This window comes from Mytilus californianus, unplaced genomic scaffold (genome assembly GCF_021869535.1).
Source record: "Mytilus californianus isolate M0D057914Y unplaced genomic scaffold, xbMytCali1.0.p SCAF_4, whole genome shotgun sequence".
Lineage (NCBI taxonomy): Eukaryota > Metazoa > Mollusca > Bivalvia > Mytilida > Mytilidae > Mytilus > Mytilus californianus.
Window position 1 is genome coordinate 105,742,034 of NW_026262690.1, and position 22,785 is coordinate 105,764,818.

The following is a 22,785-nucleotide window of genomic DNA, read 5'->3' on the forward strand; positions in this document are numbered from 1 at the left end:
CATACCTTTCAATGTACACCTGTTTCAAGTGCATTCTATAGAAGTAACCATAAGTGTATTCAAATGGTGTAGTAGATCCCATATAGAAAGGGGAGCTGTTATTGCCTATTTGATATCCAACCTCTGTCCTCAGAATGAAAGAGGTCCACATGTTTTTTTCCTCACTAGCCGATGTGTAAAGCATGCTCTTGCACTGATTAATAATTACACGAATGATAGCGTAATCCTGTGTCTGTCCCCTCTCCTTTAAGGATTACAATTCCGTTCCATGACTACCAGCTGAGGAATGATTAACTCCTGGCATACTTGTTCACTGTAGAATTTAATACATTGAGTTGACAATAACTTATTTGAATATTTTGTGAAAGAAAACTTTAGAATGCAAGAAATGTCAGTTTTTAATAAGTTAAAAAACCAACAACTATTTCAATAATTGTAAAAATTGACCTTAGAAGAGACATGTATAATTTGAAATTCTAGCATTTAATATTTTTTGCTGTGTGAATGTTGAAGACATATATGCATTTCATTCCTTATTTTTATTTAGTTTCATATAATTTAAACAATCTTAATTTATTTAAGTAAACTCAAATATGCTCCATTGTGAGTAATGGTATGGAATAAAAACCCTGTTGGTAGAGTAGTGGACACAGAAATATATGTTGTCATATCTAACTGTTTGATACTACATGTAGATCAACCCCTGTAATACATGTATGAAGCAGGCTTATTTATTTTTTACCTTCAAGATGACCTATCTATCTGGAAATTATATTTTGACCGCAAATTGATTGAAAATATTGTTCTTTTTTTTTAGTTTTAAAGGCCCCAGCCCAGTTCAAAATGGCTAAACTTTTTTTCCAATTGGAGACTCTGAAGTGTGTGAATTTTCAGAAATGCATAAAGGTCAAAAACTGTTATTCTAGTTGATCTGTAGCTTTATAGGTGTGCAATAATATTTAATATGTCATACTGGTGATCAATTTATCACCTGTTTCTGTAGTGTACATGTACATGTATATGCTAATAAGAGAAATAATGAGGGTAAAGTGAAATAACCATATTCAGTGTCATTGAGCATATTTAGAAAATACAGTGTACAAACAAATGTACATCATTTCAAAAGAAATGACCAGATTGCAGTTATCTGATAAGCTGCAGAACTGTAGCGCTCTCTTATGGTCCTTATGACATCACAGGTGACTCACCGGCCAACTAATACATACATGTACTACAGTTAGTTCTTTTCACTACAATAGAATTGCATAGCAATTTACTGTACATCAGCTCAGCAATATACATGTACAGTACATGGTTTCCTCTGATGTTATTCTGTTCTGAAGTAACAATCATAAATGCCATGACCAACATCACGATATATTGTGAATGGGGCCTCATGGTGATTAGTAATATTATATAGGAAGAAAGAAATGATATAATATGAAATTAGATATTTTTTATTATTGGGTTTTCTGTCATAAAATGGAAAGAAAGACAAATTTAATGAAAATCAAAACAGAAATAACTGGAGATTTAATATAATTAGATGTTGAATAATACATGTACAAGCATGGGTTAGTTATGTAACATCAGCAATGAAGAGTAGAGAGAATTTAAAGGATTAACTTTGTTTATTAAAGTTCTTTCATTATTGTATTTATTAGACAATTTAATCCTTTCCAATGTTTATGTGTCATGTTTTAGTTGTCATGATGCAATAAACAGGATGTTTTTATGTAATGAATTTTAAAATTGCCATGATTTAAATTGCCAGCCTCTACATATGATGGCAGATGTTTATATAACACTATATTTGGTGGCATGTCATGATCACAATTTTTATTTTTTTGGAGCACTCAGCTGTCAATATCATTCACATTATTATATATATAAAAACATTGTCCATATTAAAATTATAATCATTATTTCTTATATTTTTACTTATTATATATATAAATACATTGTTCATATTGAAACTATTACCTTTACTTCTTATATTTTTACTTATGATATTCACATCATGGCAGTGTCTTTTTTTATGTTATTTCTGTTGATGGAAATAATAATAATTTTATTGTCTGCCAGTATTTCCCTGTATTTACCACGAACCTGGTCAATGCTAGTATCTGACCGCTTTTTTGCCAACCTAAGCTTGTTGTATGCACGAAGTACAACACAAAATGTTTAAAATTGAAAAAAATCCAGATGGAACAATCACGCTTTCTCAAATGTGTTTTGATCCTTTATGCAGAAATTTGAAAAGAAACCCCTACTGTTTTAATTTTATTGTCACTGAAATGACTGAGATGATGAATTGCTACTCATTAACGCATGTCTTTGTATAGTTTAATTGCCTAAACCTGCAAGTTTTGCTGATAAATGATTAAAGTTCTATGTTACATGTTAGTCTGGTGAACATTGTATGTACCATCTGAGAAAGTAATGCATTCTGGATAATTAGTGTACACCAAAATGTTGTGGTTGCCAAGTTGGTTAATACCAGTGTTATTTTAGGGGTACACAATCTGATTCTCATACATATCCTGTGTCCAAGGTTTGCTTACAAGGACATGAAAACGCTCCATTCTACTTTCTATTTTAAAGACCGTTCTGGAAAATTCTGGTTTAGTCAAATTAATTCACAACTTCAACAATTTTAAGGCTGGATTTTTCATTGGTTTATGTTTTAATAACCAGAACAGAAAGTACATACAATGAAATAACTTATAGTCCTTTAGATTTAGAAGTAGGGAACCCAGTACATGTAGATTAAAAATGAAAATTACATTTTTTTTATGAATTTTATTTGTCAAAAGCACTTTTCTGGATTTACAAATGCTCAAACCAAAATTTGAATGCCAAGGATGTATAAGATTTATTTCCCAAACACATGAAGTGCTATAAGACTTAAAGATATGGATGAAGCTGACCAAATATTTAGCCATATGTTCCTGAAGATTTCAGCTGACTATATATAGTTTCCAGTGCAAAGAAGTCTAATTAGAAGAGACAATTATGGGATAAATGGCAGAACAAATAGAATTCATGACTCAATAGACGGAAATCAGCTGGATAATTTTCTGTCTTAAAGCTAGTAATGAAATACAGGAGATGAATCTGGAATTTCCAGACTTTAAGCTGTGATTACGATAGCATTAGTATTTTCGTCATATTATCCTCAATTTTTTTTACAAATTCTATAACAATCTGAAACGCTAGATGATATTTTTCCCTTATGATTTATTAATTTACGGAGTAAGGTATTTCTCAATCTTGTTATTTGTCAGATGAAATTGGATATTTTTTTTTCATGTCACATCCTGGATTTCACGATTGGGTGGGTGGCATACCTGTTTATATCTCTTTGATTTGGAGTGCTGTATTATCTTACCTGGTAATCATAGTCAATCAATTCTGGGAAAAGATAAAGGAAAGATTTTTTTTAGCATTTAAGTTGATAGATATAACTGTACAATGTACTTTACATTATGTAAATGTCTTGTAAATTAGTTTTTAGATATAAAACCGTTACAAAACCCAGGAAATTCAGTTACAAGGGTTGTGAGTTGTTAAAATTAGTTCCACCAAGGCATAAAACCATTACAAATCCTGGAAATTCAGTTACAGGGGTGTGTGACTAAAAGATTAGTTGATAAATCATTATGCTGAAAGAAATTGAACACAAAAATTTCATTTTTTTTTAAGAAATGAATTTTATGTAATCCATTCTGGTGCGGGTGGAACTTGTGTGTCCTGCCCCACTTCCACATCCTATCGAACATTTTCATATTTTTGAAATTGAAGTTATTAATTATTACAAATGTCACACATGATCATACATGTTCATTTACCAATTTTGTTACTTTTTAAGATTTTTTGTCCAAAAATGTGTGTGAACATAGTGAAAGGTTATTGAGCATGAGTTAAGCCTTAAATACAAAAAAGATATATCAAAGTCATTTGTTTTCTTGAAGGGTGGAGAGAGCAAACAATTTTCTTTTCTGTTGTTGAAAATTTCATAGTTGAAAAAAAAGAGGAAAATTAAGAAAGAAAGAGGCGATGATTTTCAGGGGCAGATCCAGGATTTTAGGTTAGGGGGTGCGCAAACTTAAATTTTTTGAGGTAAAATTATCAATATATTCTTTATTAAGCTGAGGACAACCCATGCTTTGAAAATTTTAGGGGGGGCACACGCCCCGCCCGGATTCGCCCCGGATTTTAAATTAAATTTGAGGAGTTAAACTATGTACATGTAAATCTGAAGAACAACAAATTAATTTGTTGTGGCCTAAACGTATAATTGTATAATACTATATGGATGAGTCAGTATAGTAAAGCACATATTAACCAACTTATAAATTGATCTTAGTATTTGCCATACTATAAAGTGTCAATAAACACTTCACATAACCAAGGACGGTAAATTTCAGAGTAATTATTTATCCATTACATAACTAATCTGTTAATGTCACATTCATGTACATGTACTTTTGTAGACATATTTGCACTTAGGAGTATTTAGCTGAATTATGCTGTAAAAGACCCTAGACCTCTCTCCCAATAACCTTCTAGAGTCATGCAACCATATTTTTAATTTTGACGTCAAATGATTTAAATTTAAATTGTGACGCAAAATTTTGTGGGAACTTTGGGTGTTTGATTTTAAGTAAATGTCGTCAAATTTGCATATATAAGTGCAAATACGTCTATTTTAGAGTCTCTGCAAATATCAAAATAATCATCGTAAACAATGTATCTAGGAGTTTCTGTGATAAGGAAAGTTTTTACAACTGGGTTTCGTGTGTACTGAGGGCGAATAAAAGTGAATTAATTTTTTGAGATGGACATGGTTTTATTTTTTTTTTTAATTTAGGATGGCTGGAATGACTTCAGTACTTAAAGGGTGTTTTTCGTCAAATTCAAAGCATGGTGTTTAATTGGGTTTAAAATTTAATTAAAAGAACACATGTACATGTAAGAAGAAAGTCTTTAACTTAAAGAATGAAGGGCAAAATTAGTGCATGGTTAGGCCTTGTCGGACAAGTTGGGAGGAAAATGTATGATATCTATTTCCATATGCGCACAACACATTTTCCTGGATTATTTTTCATCAGATCTTAGGATTATATGTGATAAAAAAAAACTTATATATTTGAGGAAATAGTTATTTAAATTCTTTTAGAAAGAAAAAGAAAAACATTCATTTTTATGTTTATTGCTGATTATACATGTAATATCAATTACCAAGATGATCTTAAAATTCAGTTCAATACATTTCAGACAGACATGCTCCTACAAAATAGATTTCTATTCAGGTTCAGTACTGGAAACACAATAGACGTACTTTAAATACTTTGCCTTATAAAGTTTAATTTTAGAAACATGTACCTCCCCTCGTAAATCTTGAAACACCATACTTTAAAATATTTGGTGTTATAAAGTGTAATTTAACTTACATGTACCTACCCACCCTCATAAATCATAAATTCTACTTTTCTTTTGTTTATATTTTTTGGTTGAATTAAAGTTTTCTTTATACTGGTAGGTAAAAGAAATATTACAAATTATATATAAATATATATATGAAAGTTCATGCAAATGAATTTTTTTTTTATATAAAACTTTGCTTTTAATTGATCCAAGATTGCAGCAACAATTTTAACCTTCTAATTCCTGAATTTATTGAAATATGCCATACAAAACCAAGAAAACATATACAAATAAGCTCTCAGTGTGCACGCCGTATTACTAGGTATCAGTAGGGTAAATTTATACATTAGGAACTGAGTTCTGGATTGCTATAAAAAGAATTGTTTGGCTACCAGATGTCTAAGTTTTCAATTGACATTCCAATACAATGGATTTTGTCAATATATACAGCAGATTTTGATATTGTGCATCTGCTGTTTACATAGCCAGCAATAGGGTATGTATGTGTGGGCAGTTGCATCTACAGTGTATCATGTATTCTATCATAGTATGCATAATTTGTGAATATGGTGACAAATCCAAGCACTTAAGAGATGGCACACTGCCCTGCAGTACCAGGAACAACCGTTTTCAGTCACTTCATCATTAATTCCGTCCTTGAACCCTACTGTACATGTACATATATGATCAATTCATTTTGGTTTGGTCAGCTTCCAATAGGGGAAAACTACAACATAATACAAATTACATGTATATACTCACTTGTGATGTCTTGAGATGGCTTAAAATATCAGGTGACAAAACATGAATTTATTGAAAACTGACCATATGATGAAGAAAAATTGATTTAACACCAAATTGTAGAAAACTGAGGAGCTAACAAGGCTTATTTCAACGATCCAATTATCCTTAATATGCATGAAATATTTGCCACTGGCATTCAGCAATCATCAATCAATCATTAACAGTACCAAGCAACTATAGTAATGGGGGTGTTTCCTATCTCATCGTTTGATTTCCTCTGTACAATAAATGTACCATCGCATTCCTCATATATCTGGAATAAAAAGAATTATCCCCCACTTAATCTACCAAGATTTCTTTATAAAAATTTTGGAGCCTGCACTGTATTTAGCCCCTGATATCAGTCAGTATACCCCCAAGGCTCTAGAACATCATCCATATTTCAGATCTTTACAATGTACAAGTATTGTTTTGTACATGTATCACCCAGTAGCAATAATAGAATTAGAACTGGCAACGGTCCAAGTCGTAAATAAAATTATTTCTGCATGGAGGAATTTACAATGTGTATATGTTACAGATAAAAAAAGTTGATGACTGTTTAATTTCAGAAGCAGCATGTTCATTTTGACCTTCCTATGAACTATTGGACATTATTGGACAAAGAAAATTGTACATTTCAAGATTTTTCAATTTTGTAAATCACTTTGAAAAAAATTCTATGAAAAAAAATTCTAGTTGGAACTTAATCTTTAAAAGTGACAATCCCAATCAGATTTCTGTGGTTTTTGCTATTTCACTAAAGTAAAGATAATAAATTGAAAAAGCCCACTCATACATATGTTTGTACTTTAATTGTTTCATTATTAATATTAACATTATCAATATTAACTTAGAAAAACGTAAAACTATGGATGGTCATGGTTGAATTGAAATTAATTAGGGTAATAATTTTGAATTGGTCAGTTTTACATGATTTTAAAAGTTCATTTGGTCTGTGTACAGGTTCTGAACTTGACATAAGAAATGGTATATTAATCATGCCAGAACCAAGAGTTTTTGGTGATGTGCAAACTTTCTAGGGTGAGGAGTTAAAGGGCTTTGGTCATTGTTGAAGGCCGTACGGTGACCTATAGTTGTTAATTTCTGTGTCATTTGGTCTCTTGTGGAGAGTTGTCTCATTGGCAATCATACCACATCTTCTTTTTTATACCTAATGGTTTTCTATTGCACCCCTTGCAAACCCCATGTGTATGGGCCTGAAAGTCTTTTTTGTGTCTAAACATCTCTTTAAAAAAGTCACTTAATGTATTTAATACAATTTTTATATTTTTACAGGAAGATGATGATCGAGACTCAGGTACTGAATCTGATGAAGAAAACGAAGATGACTGTATAGAAGCAGGTGAGAAAGGGAAATACTCAAAACAAGTTACATTGTTAACATATATACAGTAGGAAAGGAGCATCTTAAATCCATCAATAGATGTATTTAAACTTTTGGGTATTTAGCTGATTTCGCTCTGAATAACTCTAAATCTAGCTCAGAAAACCTTTTGAAGTCATGCAACAATCGCTTTTCAATTATAATGTCAAATGTTATTATTTGTGATGCAATTTTTGTGGGAACATTTGTAACTTTAAATAATTCAGACAAATTTGCATACAGGTGTACATATATGTCTATTGTGCACATCTGTAAAAGTCATTCCTATCTCTATACTTGTATTTGAATAATTTTTAATTTTCTTAAATTGTTATAAATATATTTTGTATATGTGTATAGCGATTAGGATGTCCATTTTTTCCTCCTTCCTTCCCGGTTCGTATCCATTACTGCTTCTGAATTTTGTTTCTTTCTTCATTTATTTCAACAGTTGGTACCACCATAAATTACTTTCTTTTGATAATTTTCATGTGCATGATCTTTAAGTCTTAAAGTTAAAAGTTTACAAGAAATTTGCAATTAGGGCATATACTTTAATTTTTGATATATAACAATGCATTATACACACACATAGAATGAAGATCATTTATGAACTTTAGATAAATAAAAGTTAAATGGTGATTTTTTTTTTTTTAAATTGGATGAGAAATGATTTGAAAATTATTTGATTTAAGGAAATGAAGAAAAAAATGAATTACTTTATTCTGACTAATAAAAGCTAAAATTCACTCTACTAATGAACATGCAGTGTTAAATTGATTGTAGTCAGGTGTTTGGTTTGTAAGTACAGCCATTAACTTGTTCTTTATTATAAGAATTATGGGAAAAAGTCATTGTTGTAAACCATTGATGTCAAGCCCACTTATCTCTCCTCTTCCTCAGCAGACGGATATTGAATCTGTAATGATGATAATGGTCCAAGCACATGGTTGAAAGAATTAAAGTGCTCCGACTTTTAATGAGTGGGGACAAAATGAAGCTGTGTGGCCTTCAGGCATTTTTTAAAATATCACATCTGTTATATATTTGTCATTCGGGTATAAAGAATTGTATTGAGATTTTGTTAAAAATCAGTCGTTAACTGATTAAAAATTAATGTTCAATAACGGTTTTATTGTCTGGTATAAAGTTACCTGACAAACAGGTTATTGAGTGAAAAGGGGAGGTAATGATGGCATGACACGCTAGGATTTGACCCCAGTCTTTGTCCTTGCTACTGACCAAAGTGATACAATGAACCTGCACAGTTAAATCAATTAGCCGAACGATCAATACATTCTTCCGATATGCAGTCAATACACTTGTATGATGATATCTTGGTCTGATAATAATTAAATGTGTCAGCAAAATTAACCTTCACAGTCAGAACAAATTTTTTTACCATACCTTGGGAAAGAATTCTATTAAAATCAGAAAAAAATTGTTAAATACATGTACATGTACGCATGAACAGTGAATCCTGTTGATATCTTGGTCTGATGATAATTTAAAAATGTGTCAGCAAAATTAACCTTCACTGTTTGAACAAATTGTTTCCTCATACCTTTGGAAAGATTTCTTTTAAAAACATAAAAAAATCATTAAATACATATACACTACAGTGAACCATGTCTTCACAGAACCCCTTTGGACAGAAATAGGTGTTCAGAGAAGACAGTTGTTTTGTTTACAGAGCTAAAGTTACAAAACAATGTAGTGAATGTACTTTGGAATGTAATTTAAAAAGAAACCTAATGCCATATTAAAAAAAAAAATCATTGCGTACATGTATCTTGATACAAGAGTTTCTGGTTGAACTGAATAGTTCTGTTAAGCTAGGTTTTATATGTTAGATTTTGTTATTTGTATAAAAAATTAAAGTTTTGAAGAGGAAGAAATTATTGAATAAGTAGTTTTAAGAACTGGGTTCTTGTGTGTTCTTCCATTCATTGTTGTTGACCGGGTATCTCTACAATGTACAGTCTATGCATATAAATAGAACCATATGCTGTAATTTTTACCATGGGGCTATCTGAATAGATTTTGTGGTGCTATAATTTTAGGGAAACAGTGCTATTTTTTTATTCTTTTTCATGGTGGTAGATGAAAATACTGTTGAGGTTACTGCCTTGTGACTTAGTATGTTAAAAGTCTGATTCAGATTTAACATCTTAGTTTAGTACAAAGCAGAGCATTTGCATATCACATTAACAATGTTATCAATCTGAATACATTTATGCATATATATTTGCCATTCTGTCCTAAATCAGTCATCAATCAATATATTAAAATACAATTATATTTAAAAAAAAAAACCTTTATTACAACTTTTTGGTTTTCAGATGAATTTAATAATAATAAATGTAGACGATCTTTACCAATACCTGTAAACCAGAATTCAACGATATGGGGGTCAACACATGAAATCAGCGAGCATAACTTGGACAGAATAAGTTGTACATCTGACTACAACTTGGACAGTATTAGTTGTACGTCTGACTACGAAAGACAAAGTTTAGACTTTGAGCATCATAGCTCAGAAGAGGAATTAGAAATTCTTCATAAGGAATTTGTAGCAGAGAAACGAAAGCGTTTACAGCCACATCGACATTGTGATAGTGCGTCAGATGAGGAAGTGAAAGAATTCATGTTACAACCTCAGCCCATTAATTTCAGCTCTTCCCCACCAAAAGTTGTTCACACACAAATTACTCCTGTAACAGTGATGACGATATCCTCACGGAAACGACATCGTCAGAATACTACCTCTGATTCACCTATGGACTCTTCTCTTCATCGACCCTCTTTAGATTTTGAAAAAATGCAGGTACTAATTTAATAATGCATAGAATTTAGTATCATTTCGGAAAAATCTGGCTCCATAATCAACTCAATCCATATTGACTTACACTTGGCCTTTGCCTTTATTTTGCTCCAATATAAAAGCACCCTGTCGTAACATTTGTATATGAAAACAATGCTACAATAGACCTGGTTTATATACCAAAAACTAACACCCCAAAAAAAAGACATCTACATGGTTAAAGAATTTAACTCATTTTAAGTCATTAGTGACAATTTACATTTTATTTTTGTTCTATATTTGTTTATAGTACTGATGTAATTTAAAAATTTGTTTATAGAACTTATGTAATTTGAGGATTTATATTTGAATCAGTTGACACATGCATGTTTTACATATCCTGTCTATTTTAATTATTTTGTATTTTGCCAATGGCCTTGGCTTATAATTAATGAATTATCAAACAGTAAAACTCTCTGTTATTTTTAGGATGGGACTGTTAACTTACAAATAGGGCATTGTTGCTTTTTATAACATGATTAAAGAAAATTATTATAAACCTTGTAATTTTGACTATAAAAAAATTGATGTTCGATAGTCAATGTTAAAAACTGCAGCTTTTTTTTACCTACTTTGCTTATGTTATATAGGGTCCTTGTCTTTTTTTTACAATTTGTATTTGTTTATTTATTGAACAGTAATTGGAAGTAGTTTTGGTCCTGAAAATGCATGAAATATTTGCCACTGGACATTAAGCATTAACGAATAATGTACATAGAAGTGGGGCTGAAAGTCCTCATGTACCATGCATTGTCTTTTCCAAAAAATATTTCATTGATTTGATTATAGTCTTGCCTTTGTTTTCAAATTAATTTAGCCCCCAAACAAAGAGAACTGAAGACATGTATTATTTAGATAGGTACAAATTACATGTTTCTATCTCTTATTTATGTAGATAATGGAATGTCACCCTCTGGCCTCAAAGGAAGTTGATAGATTTAGAAGTATATGCAATTTTGGTTATAAATAACTGTATAAGGCTTGAGTGGGTGGTATATATACGTAAATGTTTGGTTGACCTTGGCAAGATTTCTTTTACATACCATAAGATCAGCAACAAACTTCGATAGATATCCTTATGTAGGAGTATTAATTTAGTACACGATACCTTCTTATTGGATATTATTGATTCCGAACTTGAATCATTGCCAGTTTTTACATTAGTCGATTTAGCTCCTAATTTACTGATTTTTTTCGAAGGCAGTTGTCAATACTTGAGAACCAGTGACATCCGTTTTATCACTTTGCTTTGTCCATCATTGGAGATAAAGTCTCCGGTCATTATGTCTTAATTAAAGGCAGTGTGTCACCTGAAGGCAGCCTGACTCTGTTACTATAAATAGATTTCTTTGTTGTGTCACAGTAGATGACACTTTATTATTTTTATTTTGTTTTGGGGTTTAGAGAAGAGAGTTAAAGGAAAATTTTGTTTAAATTGACTTGCATATTATCTTTTTTTATGGGATATTCGTTGTCCCTATTAATAGATATATATATATATAAAATTTAAAGAAAAAGATAATTATAAATCTTGTAATTGGGACATTAATTTAAAGATTAAACAGTCTTGACGCTATTATCTGAGCAAAAAGGGGGAGTTCCAACTTCCAATTCTGTTTTGGTTGATTTTGATGTGTTTTTATCATTCACTTTAACAATAAAAAGTAAAAACAATATTTAATCTAAGCTATGGGTTTGCATTGTTAGCATGCCTCTAGTCACGGAATCAGCTAAATTAAAAGATCTCAAAAATTTAAAAAAACTATGAATTAACGCTTCATACACCAATGATCTTCTACGGTGGTCTTCATGAAGAAGGATGATTTTTCTATGCCTATGGCCAATAGTTACATCACACCTATAAATTACAAATAATCTTAATTGTTTCCTGTACAAAAAAAAATAAAAAACAATCAATTTTTCTTACATTTCTCAAATTGTTATGATTTGTTTGCTGATATAGTATATGTTTTTAAATTTCTTAGGAGGGGTATACCCCTGTCTGTTCTTATGTCCGTCAGTAATGACTTAATTTGGCAGATTAATTTTTCTCCAACTTCCTGTTTACTGAATACTTAAAGTGGGTTATCAGTAGTGAGCAACAGCTCACAGTTCTACTTACTTGTTAAGTGTAGAGTGAAACTGGGTGATTGCTAGTGATTAAGAGTTATTACACTCTTTGTTGGACTCTTTCGTATAATATGTAGTGAATATATATTAAAATACAGAGAAATATTTCAGAGCGTATCGCCGGGATCGCCTGTGCATAATCACTACAAAATGTATTTAATTGGATCAACTTATGCACACTGTATTTCAACTTTCCCAAGGTTGCTATCTAAAGTTTTTGCTAAAAGAATTAGAAATCCTACCGGTTTTAATATCTTTGAACATGCGTTATCAAGTCCTTGGCATTGGGAACGCAGTCAGTAAAATTGCAGTTGAAGTGGTTCTTTAATTTTCTCTTTTTGATGTATGGCTTTCCTGGGTGAAATAGAGATTGATTTTACTGTTAGGAAATAGTTTTATATAAAACATTGTTCCAAGATTGATTAGACGAATTAATCTTTTCAACAAGTTGATGTCTTTCTGACCTTTTTCTTAGAGGAAGCAAAAGAAGTCTTAAAAATTCTATTCTTGGAGGTAGTTCGGTAAACAATAGAAAAAGATCTAAATGGCTTATTGTAAATATAGATTTAATTTCATCTAATATCAATAGGTGTAGAAACCCATCAAAGATACCAGGCTTATAATTTGTTACGCCAAATACGTGTTTCATCTACATAAGACTCATCAATGGCGTTTGAATCAAAATTGTTTAAAGTCCAAATAGTTTTATTTAGCTTATAATGGATTTTTTTTTTGTGGTCATAAAGGAAGGTAGTTGAAGAACTGTAAATCTAATGGTCCTTGTAAAAATTTTGTAATTTGCAGACTCTATGGTCTGCAAAAATCAGAAATGAGCACAGGACCAAAGGGCTACTGTTGAGGAAAATATATGTGTCTGTTGAGATTTTATTGTGTTGATGGGTTGCTCTCTCATAGTCATATAGGCTAGGTGACTAGGTCTATTGTGTTTTCATAATGATCTTGTTGATATTGATTTTCTTCTGAAATTTGGACCAAAAATAACAAGTCCATGCTTGGATCAACTTGAAAAAGTAGTGAAAAGCTGAAATAAGTTTTAATGATTTATGATGCTATTTCCAGAAGAAATCAAACTTTTCAATTAAATTCAAAAAGACATTACTCAGACGATTTAACATATCATAAAAAACAAACGTATAGAATGAATATTTTGTATATAATATGTAAATAAAATGACAGTAGATATGAAAAAGCATTCAAATATATGTATAATAGGAGACATTTATAGATAAGGTTGTATATATTTTGTTACAGTAACCCATGAATTAATTAATTTAATGACTGGATTATTGTATGAAAATGCAAGAGACCAAATATATTAGCAATGCAAATATCACTTCTTTTTCAGTTTTTAAATTTTTTTCTTCAGAAAAATGCAGTTAAAAAACAGTGTACTCATGGCATAGGTAGAGCAAAAATTGTTAAAATTAAGGTAAGTTCAACCTGTTTGTAGTTAATGTTACAATTCATGGCCTTGAAGTAACAAATCCAAAAAATATGTCAGCTTTCCAGGACAGAGTGGACAGCACATATTGTTTGCCCACTACATGTATGTGTTCCCACTCCCGTTGTTGAGGGTTCGAGAGAGCAAATTCACCAGATGTAGAAATCATGTACAGTGACTTTGGACAATGTCTTATTATAGTTTGGAAACAAAAACTCAAAGCATTTGTGTACAATGCATATGTTACATAATGTATTACACTCATCAAAATATTTAAGGAATGACTGTAATATTTTTTCTGTCTATGAAGAAATAACATCAAAAATATGGTGCACACTGAATAACCTGCGTAGCGAGTTATTTAAAAGTGTGCACAACATTTTTGAGGTAATTTGTCACATGACAAAATAATGTCAATGAGCTGATAGACAAAAAACTTTCAGCCAATCAGAAGACGTGTTACATCCAAAATTAAATCATTTATATGTAATGACCATAACTTTTCTAAAACGTATAATTCATGTTGTATCACATCAAATTGCCTTGTTTTCATATGAATCCCACCTGAAAATGTTCATGTTTTTTGGAAAAAAAACACTTTTTAAATGCTCATCAATGTAAGAAAAGTCAATATTCAGTTTTAGTACAACGATGTAAACATCAGTACTTTAAACATTTGAAATACAATAACTTAAAAAAAACTACAACGAAAACAGGCAATTGTCTCTTCTCTTTATATTGATGTATTCATGTAGATACTAAATATATCATGTATATTACTCCATTGTTTTTGACTTTGGACATGAAAATTGAATTGATAGGTAGAAAAAAGGAAATATATTAGTACCTATATAAATGGGATTTTTTACTATTTAGTTATTCAGTCTTTGATCATTTAGCCAGAGAATGTCGAACACTTGTATGGTAATTTGGGCAGGTTTGGTTTGTTTTTTAAATGTCTCTATGTATGATTTATATGATAATTAAATTTTATGGATGATTTCTTAAGGTGTAGAAAAACTTGGTCAATGAACTAAATTACCTGTTGTGGAAGTCAATGATACTTGTTTTTAACAATACTTCAAAATGACAAATGTACTGTGGTATTTATATATAAATCAATTAGAAAGGAAACAAATGTACTTTCGGTATAGTATCGGGAAATGGCATGAACGGAAGTATACAAAGTGCCTCTTCCATTCAGTACTTTTTGGGAAATTTGTCAAATTAGCAAAAAATAAAACTGAGAATTTGAAATTTTACGTTTTTTAACTGAATAAGCTAGTACTTGTCCCAAATTTAGTCCAATTTTGTGTGAAAAGTCAAATGTGAAAATGTATGAAATTTATGTTTTCTGGTAGGAGGAGGTTTCATTGAATTTCTTTTGCATTGGAAATCCTGTGAGTGTGTCCTTAAAGAAAAAAAAAGAAAATGGCAGTTGCCTTATATATGATTAGAGGAATACAATGTATTAGCTATCCCAATTTTTGTTAGCAGGAGATTTTGAATATATGTATATTACTTGAAGAAAGTATAAAATTGAATATTAACATCAGTAATTGAATCGCATTGTTCACTTGTAAAATCCATTGGGATTTTCGTGATGAGAAAATACTGTATAATCATATTCAAGATGTCACAAATGAAAAAAAAAATGTAGACAAAAAAAAATGGTCAATATGTAACACTAAATGTTTTGAAACATGCTTTGAATTTTAAAATTGAATGACATATGTCGGTGACATGCCAGTGGGTAAAAATAACTGGAAATTTCTAAAGAGTTAAGCGAGTGTAAATATTCATCTTTGATGCTAGTTTTCAAATATAAAGAGGAAAAATGTTTTATTAATATGATTATCAACTTACAAATATTTTATTAAAAAATTGTTCATACATGTAAATAGATTACCTTTATATTGATTAATTATTGTTGTTGAACCAGGCAAGTGTAAACTGTTCAGTTTAAATAGTTTAAGGTGAATCAAAATAGATGAAATATGGTGCTGCAATAAGCTGACATTCACTACAGCTTAATAGGTCAATTTTTATCATCCACCTGCCCACTTTGGGTGGTGAACTTCTGCTCTCTCCAACTTATACTAAGATTTTGTAGAAATATTTGAATGTCCTTCTGAAGAAATATATACAATGTATGTGCAAGTTTTATGATGCAAGAAAAGATGAGGAAAAATTATTCCCAATCTGATAAAAATACAAATCCTGCACCCAAGCTTTGCTTGTAAGGATCTGAAAACACTCGGTTTTATTTTCTGTTCTGGTTATTATTACATTAAATTTCAGCCTTCAAATTTTTTAAGGTGTGTATTAATCCTAAAAAACAGAGGATCCCGAAAGGTCTTCAAAATAGAAAGAAGATTGTAACATTTTCAGATCCTTGTAAGCAAAGCTTGGACATAGTTCCTGTATTTGAATCAGATTGGATTATTCCATAAGGGTGGATTAGCAGAGATTAAGAGATGCACAGCTGCCTTTTTTAGGAAAAAAATCTTGATCTCTGGTTTAAAAATTGTTCTGCCCATTGTTAATTTGATAAAAAATTATGTATACATCAATATCAAACATAACATACATATATATTGTTTGTTTATAAAATATATTTATAGAAAACATAATTTAACTCCTACAACAAAAAATAATTCTAGATGCCCCTCCTCAAGATGTCAAATGGTTGGTGCCATGTATAAGAAATAGAGTGAGACAAAAGACTTGTAGTACAACTTGTAGACATGTTCTGTCACTTAAAGACTCCTTTAAATTTGTTTTATTTTCAAAACCCTTGAAACAATTTATTAAAAATTTCTACATGAAATTTTAATTTAAATTGTTTACTGACACAGCAGGTATAAGATTGTGTGGGTTTACCCTTGTCAGTCAAATATTTCAAGACAAGATTGATATTGTGAAATAAACGGACCTTTATCACACAAATAGTGTCAAGAGTTTTTGTTTTACATATATTGATACAATGTATGTGCTTTACTTAGTAATATAAGATAGTTTTTAATTGGCCTTTTTTCCCTCTTGTCTGAGGGCAATACATTTGAATAATTAAAGATATGGGGTATATATATATTTCAATGACACAATAAACCCAATGTCATTTTGAGGTCGTCTTACTTTTTTGTTGCTTTTTCCACCCCTTCACTGTGCCAGGATAGCTCATTATGGCCAATCAAGTCTTTATCACTTATTTAAATACTATAAGTTATATGTTTTGATTTTACTTACCCTCTATGAATCTGTAGGGGGTCAGTAATTAACAATACAAAAAAATTATCACACACATGACTTTTCCTGCCAACTTTTGTATAAAGATAAAGAATGAAATACATTAATAGATGAAGTCACCATTATGAGAAGATGTGATGTCATGAACCCCATATGAAAAATGACCCCCATACGGATCCATAGGGGTCATCATGTGACGGCGTTCAACCAATCAAAGTCAGTAATTTACAGAGGTGCAATAAAAAAAGAACATGCATGTTCTTTCCAGAGGATTGTCAGGGTGGATAAGTTAAAAGTCATGCCTATCTTAGGCTCCCACTGTGGAAAAAGAATATTAAACTTGGCTGTAGTGAATGTCTTTGATAACCTGTTTTGGGACTGGCAGAAAGTTTTCAGCCTTTTGATACATAATTAGAGATCAGTTCAAAATCAGGCCATTGAATGACAGAGTAATTGCAGGCTTTGCATGTTTATAGAAGTATAAAATTGTCCTGGTAGCCTTTATTGGTTTGTTTCAACTGTTTTGCATAATTGTGCATTAAAGTCTTGAACGAATAGTATACATTTGATAGGAACTGCCAGAGTATGCATTGTACATGCAAAAATAGATTTTTGTGAAAACATTTACACATGTAGATAAAAAGTAGAGAGAGAGAGAGGGAGTGAGAGTTTATAAAGATGAGAACATGGAGAGAGATTATATACATGTATACATGAGACCTTATTGTAATGGACAGATTTACTACATGTACATGTATCCTGGGGATAGAGAGATTAACATACATCTAATTGTAAAATTGAGTCTGCGTTGTGAGATTAACACACGAGTAGACCCTTTTATACCAATACATATATATTTAAAAAGTAAAATAACAAAAATACCAAACTCCGAGGAAAATTCTAAATGGAAAGTTCCTAAGTAAATGGCAAAATCAAAAGCTCAAACACATAAAAAGGAATGGATAACAACTGTCATATTCCTGACTTGGTACAGGCATTTTCTTGTGTAGAAAATGGTGGATTAAACCTGGTTTTATAGCTAGCTAAACCTCTCACTTGTATGACAGTGGCATAAGAGAGAGAGAGATTTAGATACTAGTCCATGTGATGATTACAGCTTGTCACTCAATAATAATAGATTGTTTAAGTATTAGACACTTTTACCCCACAGATTTCTTTATTGATCATAATATTTTTTCCTTTGTTTAGAATCAGTGATCATTCTTACTTTTACTGATGGTACATGGTTATATAAATATTTTTTAATCTCCTTTAGACCTTGGGTCAATATATAAAAAAATATCAGGTGTTTGTTTACTTGGAAATTTTCCCATGTCACCCTGATCGGACTGATACTCCAATTGATACCAGTTTGATAATGTCTGATATAAATTCGATCAGTGAAGTGGTGTATGGAGTGCAGTTAGGATTAGAATTTTTGATAAAATTCAATGATTTGATAAAAATTTAATGTTACAGTATGGAGATAAAAACATACTGTAGTATTTAAATAAGACAGCAACGTAATTGCTTATAAATATTGATAAAATTCAGTAATTTTATCACATCCAGTGTTTCATGCGTAGATATTGACTGTCTCATCATTTGGGCTTTCAGTGGACACTATTTATTGACTGTATTCTATATTTGCAGAAAAAAGCTGATAAAATTATATACTTTATGCAAATTATGTTAAGATACACCCATAAAAGAACCAGTAACATGATAAAAACATTGGATTTTGAATTTTGAAGTTGCTAGAGAAAGATTATAAATATTAACACCAAGATGTTGTTAAATGAAATTTGATACCCTGCATTTATCATGCTTTTCAGTAACATATAGTCAAATCGCTGAAAGACCCCCTCCTTAATACTGAAAACTATTATTCGGCATTGACAATATTCTCTTGGTGTAAATAAGATACACCCATTCAGGCTAACGCCCTCAAGGAGTATCTAATACATACAGTACATGATGTAGATCCAGTTTTTAGAAAAAATCAATTCAGGAAAAAAACTTTGTGTTTCAAATTTCATTAATTGATAAAATTCAATGTTTAATGTTGCAGTTGTTAGATGAGAAGATTATTTATATTCATCTCATTAAAAAAAAAAATTCAATATTTTGGTTAAAATTCAATGTTCAATGTTGCAGTTGTTAGATGAGAAGATTATTTCAATGCATTGAAATTCATCTCATTACTAAAAATTTCAATATTTTGGTAAAATTCAATTTTGCTGTAGCGAAATGAAAGAATGTAAAGATCCACTTTATTGATAAAAGTATCGGTTTGTTTGAAAGGTTTTAGTTTAAATAGTTAAATTGTTATTTTTTGTATAAAAACAGAAACCGCATGTCTGAAATTAATTCCCAAATATTGATGATAATTAGATGTATTAATTTTGTGACAGTTGCCTAGAAGATTTGCATCAGTATTGTGACAGTTTTTGTCCCTTTGCTTCATGTTCTGGCCTTGACAGTGTCAACACTTGTTACTAATGGTAAATTAAGTCAGTGATATCTGGTAGGCAGTTTTATTACCACTTGCGCATTTTATTTCCATGGAGATTATATTGGGCCTTTCCCCTCAGTCATGGTCCATAGTGAATGAAACTTGGGATGAAGCTTGTTTTATATTAAGGTCATAGGTCAAAATCATCTGATATTTAGGAGTCTAATTGGATGATTGTAGCGTTTGTGATACACTTAGACTTCTATGTCAACAAAAGTATGTTAATTTATCATTAATATTTGGTTGATATAAACTAAAATTTGTAATAGTTTGAAAGAAGCATTTGAATATGTCATTGCAAAATATAAAATTTGAGAAAAAATGAAAAAAGTTAGGAAACAATATACTGTGGATTCACTATTATTCGTTGGATACCAATTTTCGTGGGTTTCGTGGGTAAAGGTGAACCACGAATTCAAATGTTCAACGAATAACATATTTTTAATAGGCTTTGTATACAGAGATTGGCAAAACCACGAAATCAAATATCCACGAATATGCAAGTTTTGAACAATCCACGAAAATTGATACCCACGAAAATAAATGAATCCACAGTATAGGATGATATAAATTTAGAAATGAATACTACCTGTCAAGCCTTATCTACACTGTCAAATTATTAAATAGGATGAGAGAATAAGTTCTATATCAAACATTGATCTTTGACTATTTTCTAGTAAAACATGTTCTGTACCTAACATTAGTGTTACATTGACAATAATATCAATAGCTGTAATTAGATTTTTTTCTAGATTTGTCCGAATTGTACTGTTATTATCATTTGTCACGGCAGTGTCTTACACTTTTACTCCCCGGGGGACAGATAATTTTATACAGAAATAATTTTTAATCTTCTCTTGTAAAAATAACAAAAGCGGACAGAAACTGTTATCAACGGAAATTAATGACAGCTTGGTTCAAGCAGCCTTCAGGCTGTAAAGGACTATGAATAATGAAACTGCTGATTTCGGCTTTGTAAAATTGCATAGTAATCATCCGTCATTAATTTCATATAAAGTCGTCAGTGTATAGGGGCCTACTTTAATTAGAATGTAAATTGCAGTTTGCCGAGTATCTGCAGCTGTCCCTAGCTTCAATAGTCTTCCGTTTCGTTACGATTGTTATTAATTGTATAATGTACGATGGTCTCAGAGGACCGCTTTTGTCACTAATTGTGTAACGTATTATGGTCTCAGCAGTCACCACTTTTGTTATCACTATTAGTTGTGTTATGTATGACAACACTTTAATGTATTTATCACCCTATAGTATTATTACAAATCTATTCTTAAAAAAATGGCAATAAAAATCAGAATATTAAATGAAGCACTTGAAAACTTTTAACTTAAATATCACCTTTCATATTTTATAAATAGTTTTGCATTCAGAATAGTACTATCGTAGCGTGAAATCAAATACGTTATACAAATAACGTTCCACATTGCCTTCAGCCCTTTATCTAGACTTTAAACTATTATAACGTTATTTCCATATTCAGTAGATAAATTAAAAAACAACTTGTCAGTGAACTTTAAGAAATATTTCCTAAACAAGAGAGTTATGTATAGAAGTATTGGGCTAAATAAGAGAACTAGTTTCATATCGGTTTACAAATATTTAGATAAGTTTACTAGCATTGTTACACTATTTGATAGAAAGCCAAGTTTAGTAGGATAAATGCCAAGGCTACATGAAAGGCTGATTCAACAATTACAAAAATATTATTTTATCTTTTTCTGAATGTTAAGGTTAGATAATTCCATTTTAAAACCACTTATTTATAGTTATGTTGTTTACAAGTGTAACCGGTATTTGTTTGGTATTCATGAAATCTCAAGTTAAATTTGCTGCCTGCATGAGAGTAATGATGTTTGGAATTTTCGGCCAGTCATAAAGCGAAACCAACGGAGCAAAAAATGTGCTCTTTTGCATATGAACCAAACATATTCTATTAAAATGTTGAGGAAAATTAGTTCTTATTCAATCATACAGTCTTACTATCAAAATATTATGTTTTGCCAATGCAATTAACATGATTAATGAAACAAGAATTTGCTTGGAATATATGAAACCTCTTCTATGTAAATTGCTCACTGCATGGAATGTACAGTAATCCGCTTATTTATAAAGCAAGTCAGTGGCACAGTATCACTTGCTCTTTTGTCACCCTACCAGATGTTATGGCATCAAAGTTTTTTTCAATAACACACAGTCTCCAATTCAAATGATAAATACATTTGTGTTTTTCTTTGTTTTTCCCCCATTAATAAAACAAACCAATGATGCAGAATAAAATCGCTGTCCTTTGTTAAGTAGTACAAATTGTATTTTCCTTGTCACTGAGCAAGCATATGAAACAATAACGGTCTTTTTTAATCAAGCGGTCTTGTTCAGATGGTAAGATCCATAAGGTTGCCATTATCAATAAATAAAAAACCAATGGTGTAGAATTTAATCTACGCTCGTGCAGTCTTTGCCAGTTGTATTAGCCCTTAATCTTTTTTTTTTCTAAATGAATCAGGCCAGTCGAACAAAATTAAGTTCTTTTTTCAATTAGAAAGATCTATCTGAATAGTTAATATTCTTTGTCCTTTACCAGTAAAGCAAAAAAAACCAATGATGTATATATATTCTAATCTGTTCCTGACCGGTATTGCTAATTATGTTTTGCTTGGTCAATGAAGTAATCTATAAGACAGTGAAAAAAATCGTTGCTTTTTGCCATTGATACTAAATATAAATCGTAGATAAAAACCAGTGGTATAAAATCTTGTTTTTTTTTTTGACGAAGCAGTAAAGTGTCAATGATGAGGGAGCAACCTAACAATAATGTTGTATAAAAAAGGTCAGGTAAAGGTTATGATTTTGCTGTTAATATGGAAATGGCATTCAAAACATAAACTAAGGTCTAATGAGAATTGTATATTTGAAGTTATGTTTTTCATAATTTATCGTTTTTAAAAAGT

The 22,785-nt window shown here is 30.7% G+C and overlaps 1 protein-coding gene across 1 annotated transcript in view; it reads left to right on the forward strand.

Moving 5' to 3' along the window:
• Positions 1–22,785, forward strand: part of LOC127738992 (uncharacterized) — a 38,268-nt gene that overhangs the window by 401 nt on the left and 15,082 nt on the right. Inside the window, exons 2-4 of the mRNA XM_052250508.1 lie at positions 7,513–7,579; positions 9,943–10,427; positions 13,981–14,043. Coding sequence (XP_052106468.1) covers positions 7,513–7,579; positions 9,943–10,427; positions 13,981–14,043 — 615 coding nt within the window. The remainder of the gene's footprint in view (positions 1–7,512; positions 7,580–9,942; positions 10,428–13,980; positions 14,044–22,785) is intronic.